The 9,297-nt window shown below is 47.1% G+C and overlaps 1 protein-coding gene across 1 annotated transcript in view; it reads right to left on the bottom strand.

Moving 5' to 3' along the window:
- Positions 1 to 7,086: 7,086 nt before the first annotated feature.
- The window catches only part of Dlgap2 (DLG associated protein 2), an 886,725-nt gene continuing 884,514 nt past the window's right edge, over positions 7,087 to 9,297 (bottom strand). The window contains exon 16 of the mRNA XM_029562223.1: positions 7,087 to 8,224. Within this exon, the coding sequence (XP_029418083.1) occupies positions 8,006 to 8,224 (219 nt within the window). The 3' untranslated portion in view covers positions 7,087 to 8,005. The remainder of the gene's footprint in view (positions 8,225 to 9,297) is intronic.

The raw sequence follows: 9,297 nt of genomic DNA, 5'->3' as shown, positions 1-9,297 counted from the left end.
CCTCCCTTCCTCCCTCCCTCCATGCTTCCTCCTTCCCTCCCACACTCCCTCCCTCCCTCCCTCCCTTGCCCCTTTCTTTTGTTTGAGGCAGAATCTCATGTAACCTAGGCTGGTCTCTAGTTTGCTATATAGTGAAGGACGACCTTGAACTCTTGCATCTATCTCCCAAGTTCTGGGATTACAGATGTGTGCCAATATACCCAGCTCCTCAACTCAATTTCTTACCTGAAAACCTTAAAAAAAAACCCCATGATTTAGTCTAGTGGGATAAACAGAAATGATTTGTGAATGGATCAATTCTCCTGACAGTCCTAGAGTTCATGCCCCACAACTACTTGGTAGAAATTCTCAGCCAATTGTTCATGTCCCTCACTTTGTCTCTGCTATCGTCTCATCCCCAAACTTGGTGGATCCATGAACCAGCTAGGTGGGGAGAAGCAGCAGGCCCACACTGGAGCCTTCTGGAGTGGGCGTGGCCTTCCTCCAGTGCTGGGCCATGTTGCTTGGGGGTTAGAGTGTCAAGCTCAAGGCTCCATGACTCCCACAAAACAAGGAATAGGTAGAGAGGCCAGGAGTGTGCTGAGAGCAGTCTCCATCGTGCTGGTGAACAGCAGGGAGATGGAGGGGCCACAGAGACCAAGTGAGCGAAAGGGACAGAGTCAGTACCCGGCAGGAGACATGAACTCCACGTCCATCCCCTAGGTCGGACTTAAACCATAGCCGGGCAACTTGATTCCAGGGGCAGTGGAAGCCCCTCTGTCCCTCTACACAAAGGCCTGGGCACTATGCCACAAGCACCGGGCCTCACTGCAGTCAGGATGTGTGGGTCTTTGCTGTTATATGACCTGTGTCTGTTTTCACTATAGCTCAAATTATACATGAGCAAAATACTGCAGCATTAACTTCTATGCCATTTTTCCATATCAAATCTACAGCTAAGGAATGTCTAGGATTTTTTTTTGCATATGTGTGAGTACGTGTGTGTGCGCATGGAAGCACGTATGTATGCAGATGTGTGTGCATGTATGCATGCATGTGGAAGCCAGAGGCTGATGTGAGTGAGGTGTCTTTCTTGATTGTTCTCCATTTTATATATTGAGGCAAAGCCTCTCACTTGAACCCAGAGCTCACGGATCTGGCTACTCTAGTAGCTAGTTTGCACTGGGGACCCCGTCTCCAAATCCCAAGCACTAGGATATTAGGTGGGCCTGCCTGGTATTCACATGGGTCCTAGGGATCTGCACTCAGGTCATCACAGAAGCGCTTTACCCACTGAGAAATCTCTCTGGTCCCTATTTCATCTTAATAGAGAAATCGAGGGTATTTCAAAAATGAAATGTAATAGTAGGAGGAAGAGTGTACTTATTTTTTCTTGGATAAAATCCTTTATTCTATATTTTTCCTGAATTTAAAATAACACAAAGAATTCACTCCAATAAAAAGTAAATATTACTTTTCTCAAAAAATTTAATTGTAGAACTATTTACAGGAGGTGAACATACAGATACCGTATGAAAGGCGCTATCATAGCAGAGCTCTGGAGAACACGGTGAGGGCATTGTTCCTAGAGTCAGCTAGGACCGAAACGAGAACGTCAAAGAAAACAAAAGAAAAAGCAATCCTTTAAAAATGCCTTAAAATAATGACGGGAAATCCTGAAAAGAATCCACATGTTGCTGACAAGGAGAATCCTGTACAGTAGGAGAGGACCCTGCATGCCGGGAGACAGAATTTATCAAAAGAACCATAAAAGCATGATGAAGAGCATACACAAATAGTTCAGTTCTGGTGGACGTGGCTCTGTACAGATTCAAATGTTTGGCACGCTGTCCATCCTCATTATGGGCATGATTGAATATGTATATTTATATATATATATATATTTATATACTTTAACTAAACAGCTAGTCTCTTGCTCTGGCATTCCCGGAATTCCTACAGGAGGTATTTAACTCATCCTCAGGCCACACATGGGTATTTTGGCACATAGTATGAAAGGGGGTAGTGGGTCGTGTCTCTATGGAAGGGGACCTGGGCAGAGGGAAGTGGCTTATTGTTCTGAAACGAGATCAGCCCAGTTCTCGCTGCTTGTTAGGGGTAACCTTCCTGAATGCAGCCAACAGATATGAAGGTGTTGTGAGGGGTAACATTCTTGCAGAGCCCTTTGAAGGTGAGGTGACAAGGTTACTGAGATGGCTAGGGTTGGGTGGTAGTGGAGAATGAGGGGTAAATCAGAATGGGAAAGTGGCTTTCACAGAGTCCCACAACCAACCTCAGTCTCCATGCGTGTACTCACAGACATGCACGAAGCCCTCCCTATGGAGACCACGGCTGCTTGAAACACAAGAATCCTGGCATGACTTTCTCTTGTGATGTCGCTCACATCACACATGGGAGGGCTTGGAGCCCAAGTCTCTCAGGTTCAGAATAAGCACCAATGATTAAGAGTCTCCTAAAATCTAAGAAAGTTGGGAGGTAAACCTCTGTTACCTTGGTTTGTGTGTGTACAAAATCTTCTAGAAAGTAGTAGTTTGTAGGTAACTAATATTTCCTCTGCAAAGAAGTCATCCGTTAATGCTGAGATGGAAATTCTGGATACGTTTTTAACAATGGATTACAACGTCCGGGTTAGGATGGCAACTCACGAAACTATGGCATCTCTCAGTGTGGCAAGAATGAAGGTTCCTTCTCAGGGTGTCCGCGTCTACTCTTACCTCAGCAGCTTCCGAGTGACAGTGAAGGCAGGGTGACTTACTGCATGTCTGGGTCCGTCTTGACTCTCCCCAGGTACACATGCTTTTCTCCCACGTAGTCCTCCCTTCATCACTTTAATGCTTAACTAACATCTGTTCATTTCATCCAGAAGGCAGCTGAGATCATGTGATGGTGAAAACATTGCCTAATTCTTGTTGGTGTTGATTTTTACTCTTGGAAGTTTCTAGAAATTGAAGTCAAAGCCAGGAAGAAAGGAGGTGTCTGGTTGTTATTCTCCATATTTGTGCCCTCCGCACACTTACTTTGACCTCCTACCTAATCAGGACAGACCGCAAAGCAAATGTACCTTTCTCTCATGCTCTGCCTGTTTCTTGCAGAGTCTGGCCACTGCACACAGGGGAGGGCCGGGTCACACAATCCCAAACAAAAACATAACTGTCACCATATACCTTTGAGGTTGTATAACCTCATACCATGTCTTCCTGTGAGGGAGGTGGGGACAGGAACATCAATGCCACATTGCAGAGAAAATGGGGACCTGAGTGAAGATGGATTGCATAAATCCTAGTCACTTGACGGAGAGCCTCCATGATCCTGGCACCCTCTCATTGATGTCCAAAGCACCCCAAAGCTACTCTATACAGAGGGCATCTAGCCTGACAGGAAAGGGCCCTTTCCCCGAGTGCTCTGCTCACTGCTCACAGCTTGCTTCATCCATCTCCCCACTGACCACAAGTAGCTACAGGAACCTTTGCCATGAGGATGCAGAGGTGACTTCAGCTGACATGCTGAACTCTTGACAGGTGGTGTGGATGGGTGAGGTGGAGCAAAATTCACTGCTTACCAATGTAGCTGCAGATGCTGCTAATCAGAACGATTATACTCTTGATCTCTTAAGCTTGTGGCTTACCATTTAAAAATCTGGAATCCTGTCTTTGACCCAAACCTACTAAGATGTATAAGCAAATGTGTGGACAGAAATAAGAAAAACCATCAGAATTTCTGAGGAATGTAGTTTGAAAAGTATAAACACTATGGAAATAATTGGGAAGGAGCTAATATGTTAAGTTCGCACTAAGAAGATGAAGATGCTTGGGAGACGAATGCACTTGGAGGAAGGAAGATTGAGGTGGTGTGTGTGCATGGTGGGCTTCAGGATGTGGCTGGCTGAGCAGTGTGTAGATGCTCCCACACTCACTGCTGCTCCAGACAGTCAGTTTCCTTCACACCAGACCCATGCTCTAAGCAACTGCTGCTGCTTCTCCAAGATTTGAGGGAACTCCTCTGTCATCAACAGGGACAGTCCTGCTGACCTGTCAGCCTGAGCCTATCAGACAGCACATGGCAGCTTCTGTCCCTTTGGGTGTCCTGGAGCTGTGGTCAGAATCCTTCACATGGTAACTGACCTCGCTGGGAGAAAGCAGCTGAACCTCAAAGGACCACTGGCTTCCAGCTATTTGGAGATGAGGGAGGGCTGGCACAATCTGGTTATACTTCCAATTGTAGAAGTCTAGATCACACCCCTCTTTCTGCCCACTCTACTCTGCCATCAAAAGTTTTGAGCAAAGCTGGGTGTGATGGTGCCTCTAATCCTAGCACTCAGAGGCTGAGGAAGGAGGACTGGAAATTTGAGGCTAGCCTATACTACACAGTGAAATTCTGTGTCAAGAGAGGTTTGCTCTGAACCAGACAGCTGTTCCCAAGGCAGAGAGTTCTATGGTTACAGGCACTTGGGCCGTGCGTCCACAATATCATGGTATTTCCAGAGATCTCTCATCCTGGAGTCCTGGGGTTAGGTGTGCAGTGAATACACAGAGGCAAGAGATTTTAATTAGGGTGGTGCAAACAGTGCTTGTTCAATATGCTAATAAAAAGCAAAAATCAAGATGTGAGGCAGGGGGTTAGAGAGATAGCTCAGCAGTTAAGCATACTGGCTGTTCTTCCAGAGGACTTGGGTTTGGTTTCCAGTACCCACATGACAACTCACAACTGTAACTCCAGTTCCAAGGAATCTGATGCCCTCTTCTGGCCTCCATAGACATTGTGTGCGTGGGTGCACTTGTAAACATGCAGGCAAAACAATCATACACGTAGAAATAAAACAGTTTTAAAAATATCAAGATGGAGCAAACCGGGACAGACACCCCAAGAGACAGGATCTATCCCACGCATTTGGTCACAATTTGGCCATTTCCATAAAGGCCAGATACTACTTTGCAGGTAACTCGTGTGTGTGTGTGTGTGTGTGTGTGTGTGTGTGTGTGTGTGTTTGAGGAAGCCTTAGATGCAATTTGTATTTTTTTCTAACAATTTACTTCTTGTTGGATACGTCAGGGTAGTTTGGAGTTGAAAACATGGGCACGTCCTTGTCAACAAAACTCTCATTTTTCGGTCTACAAGTCGACTGCTTTCTAGACCATTCTAAGGTGGAGACAAAAGCATGGAAGCAATCTTTCTGGAGATAGTTGTCTTCACAACAAGCTCAGTAGGAGCAGGTGGAGATGGCCAGGGACGTACATGGAAAATACGCTTGTTTCCCAGTGCATTCTCCCTCCTGGTCCTGCTCAACAGAAGTGCTTTTGCTTCTGAGTGCCCACCCAAGGTCATCATGGCAGGGTTCATGTCAGCCTGAAGGTGTGAGGAAGGGACTCTGAACTGACCACACTCTCGTCACCCTAGTTGCTGGTGGCATCTCTAGGAGCAGAGGTGTGCTGTCACAGGACAGCTACAGTTCTTCACTAAAACCGTCTATTAGGTGTACTGAGAAGGAGCACATGAGAGCTCCACAGGCCAACCCTTCTGAAAGCACTGGAATAAACCAGCTCGAGGAGCAGCATACAGTCAGGAGCAGCACTGTTTATCTTTGCATGGATGATGCATTGTGAACATGGCTTATCTCATTCCAGGGTGTCACCCGCATGAAAACTGAAGGCATTGCACTTAATAGGGACCGAACAGCTGACACTTCATCATTCTAGCAGCAGGTGTTTGCTTGGCCATTAGCTAATAATCTTTGGAACTAGTGAACAAGACAAGAGGTGGAGACGTGCTCTTCCCTTCCAGGTGGGGGCCGCCTTGCAACCTAGAGCAGGCAGGTTGCTCAGCTGGGGAAGTTCAGACTTTTGGGGAATGTCAGATGAAGAAAACAAGAATAGAAAATGTAATTAACTGGAATCCAGTGGATACTTTGCTCAAGTTGGGTCATGGAATTTTGGATCAATGACAAGCAATGACTGCTAATGCTATCATTTGTTTCTGTGTATTTGTGTAAGTTTGAGGAAATGCGATGAAAGGCTATAGATGTCAACACGAGGGCGGGCTGCAGAGACGTCTGCACCCTGTGTTTCCCTCTGTGGGACGTCTGCCAGCTCTGCAGGTCTCCCATCACTTCTAAATAGTTCCTCTACGATACATTGCTTTCAAAGTCTGAAATACCAATGCTACAACACACTTGCTTTTTAACACAGTGGTGTGTACAGGAGGAACATGATTATTATACACTATTCAAGATTTACATATTTATTTAGGTAGAAAAACACTCTGGGGAAATAGGATTCAGTTATAGAAGAATATTTCAGGGATTTTTTTTTTTTGCATTTTTCAAGGATATACATTCGTATTATTTTTGCTTCCAAATATACTTTAAGGCTGTTTGGTAAAATATATACCAGATACGAGGCTCAATTTACAGGGTTTTGTTCTTATAGGGAATTCTTAACTACTCAGCTTTAAAAAAGTAAAACTTTGAAGCGTGACATGCTGTCATATCAACCGTGCTCCCCCATGCGTAGTGGAATGTGGAGGATGAGGAGAGGCCGGTACAGTCTTAGCAATGCCCTAGCTGCGTGGCTGCCTCTCTGGGCACCCATGCAGCAACTCAGTTGGGCTGCAGAGGGGAGGGGGACTTGGTTTAAAGTGCGAGTCACAGGGAGGACACAGAGTGCTACAGGGCCATGAAAGCTTTCTGCCTATGGCTAAGCACATGGTGGTCCTTAAAGCAGCAAGAAGGGGGACCTGGAACAGGGTCGGCCCTGCCTGGACTTGAGGAATACAGACCTCGGAGGTCGGGGTGTGGGCAATCCTGCCGCCCTCTTCTGGACGTCTGAACTGCCATGCAGGAGTCTGGTTGCAAGAGATCTCCGAGTGTAAATCTAATTTACACAAGCCTGTTAATCAGAGCTGATCTTCCCTTTCTCAGCACCCTCAGAGTCATGGATACTGGTTACCTTTCATCAGTTTCATGGCTGGAAATCACCATGCATGACCTTTCTTCCCCTTCATGTCTAACACAGGCAAGGAATATATTCTTAACTTCAGCTGTACTGCATAGGACAAAAGAATTCTGTAAAAATACAAGTGTAAACTACTTTTCTTCTTTACCATTTTAACTGAGATGTACTTACCACTCACATTCATACTCATACTGTTTACAGCACCACAACTGTCATTTTAAACAAGCAAACTTCTTTTTAAAGGACACCCTGGAAAGTCACCTGATAGCAGTTGGAGAATGTATACAGTACATATAAAAACTACATGTAGCTTAAGCAGTGAAATTTAAAGAAAATGCTCTGTGAAATGTTTTAAGTTACAAAGGGATAAAAATGCTATGACTATTCCTTAATCTTTTTTCTCTTTATTCTCTACGCTCCTGCCAGCCTGTTCCATGTATCACTCTCTTGGGGGACCATTCCACTTAGTTTGAATGTGAAGATGCTTTGCTGGATATTTTGGGGGCTCAGAACCACGCTGTGGGGAGCTTGGAGAGACCTTTTTCTATTGCCACAAACTCAACCCAGAAGCCTATTACTTCCTGCGGTGGGCTAGGATGAGGACCTCTGGCAGCGCAGGGGAGAGTGGCTCGGGTGAAGCAGATGGGTCTGTCTGTTTCTCCTACCCTTTCGGTTACAGCACCTTCCACGTGAGTGCCTAATGCCTCTCCAGAGTGGGGAGCTGCACCCATTTGTAGTGACCTCTAGTTACCACACGATTTATAAAAATATAAATAACAAAGTGAAAGCTGGGTTCCATCTCCAGAGGTGACTCAGGGCCCTCTGAACAGGGAGGTAAGTCAGGCCTCACCAAGCCTGTCCTGCAGGGCGCCCTCATTCGTGGTCAGTCTTGCCACGTGCTCAGCAAATGAAGAATCGGAGCGTCCACTGTCTACAGTGCAGAGAACACGGTGAGGGCGAATCTGTGGAGGGTGAGACAGAAACTACCGGGTAGGCAATAAACTGTACAAGCATTTTGTGGAAAAGAACAAAACCAGGCGTGTGGCCACCTCTTGCCCTCAGAGCCGCGTCTGGGCCTCGGGGATGTAGATCTCGATGCTGTCTGCCCTCTCGGTGGCAGAGTTCTGTCGGAAGGAGGCAGCTCTCTTGGCAGCCATGAGCCGGCGCCGGGCTTCCTGGCGCTGTCGGTCAGGCAGGTCCAGGGACTTTTCCCTTGTGATGGGGAACTTCCCCTTGGGGGGCTTCTTTGGTATCGGAGGGGGGACCTTCCTTTCTTCCTGAAAAGCATCATAAGTCAGAGGAGGTCAGGGGAGGTCATGGAGGTGCAGAGGAGGTCTAGGGATGGTCACAGGGAAGTCAGGGGACAGGTCAGAGGGGAGAGAGGTCCAAAGGGGGTTATGGGGAGGACTGGGAGGGCTCTGAGGGGAGGTCAGGGGAGGTCATAGGGAGGACACAGGGGAATGTATTCACATATCTCTTTTCTCCTCTGAAATAGGCATCTGTGAGAAATGAAGGTTCCTCGTGAGTTCCCTTTGCAAGGGGCCTCATGCCTACAGGAGAGCTGTAGAGGAGATCACACAAGGGCTTTGCAGAGCTTGGAACCATCTCCAGAAATGCTCAGAAAGACAGGCCCTTTGGGGTGTGGACCCACGGCTCTGTAAAAGAGCTGCTTGTCTGCACTGGGGTGGGGAGTCCTGAGTCAGGGTCTGTTTTCACCGAGAACCTGTTTTCTGTGTGCAGTGTGGGAAGATGGGCCAAGGGAATGAGTACCAAGGGATGATCACCTGCATCTGGGCTCTGTTGGGGAGCTCTACTTTTGGTTCCATTAGAGCTACGCCATCCTGACTTGTCTCAGTCATGTCCTGGGTGATGTGGACTGGCTTTTGTTTCCTGTGGGGCTTTCATGTACCCTGTGTGTTCCCACACTCCTGTTATCTGATAGGAGGGATCTGTCCACAGCCTTCAGTTCCATCTATGGCTGTCGGATGATGGCCTCAAACCCCGCCCATCACCAGACAAGGGGTAGCACACTGACTTTTATTCCAATCACTTCATCCTTGCCTACACATTAAATATTACCTCTCCAAAGTATGCTGGGTCCATTTTCCTTATAATTTTATTTCATTTTTGTGCTGGATAGCTTTAGTGTCAACTTGACACACCTGGGTTGAGGGAGCCTCAATCGGGAAATTGCCTCTATTGGACTGGCCTGTGGCCATGTCTGAGGGGCATCTTCTTGATGAGTGGTGTGGGAGGGCCCAGCCCACTGTGGGTGGTGCCACCCCTGGGCAGGTGGGCCTGTGTTGCATAAGAAAGCAGGCTGAGCAGGAGCCGAGGGAGCAAGCCTGTA

Source organism: Nannospalax galili, unplaced genomic scaffold (assembly GCF_000622305.1).
Source record: "Nannospalax galili isolate Female #2095 unplaced genomic scaffold, S.galili_v1.0 scaffold134, whole genome shotgun sequence".
NCBI lineage: Eukaryota > Metazoa > Chordata > Mammalia > Rodentia > Spalacidae > Nannospalax > Nannospalax galili.
Note: the sequence above shows the minus strand (reverse complement) of the source record. Positions and strands in the feature narration are given on the sequence as shown.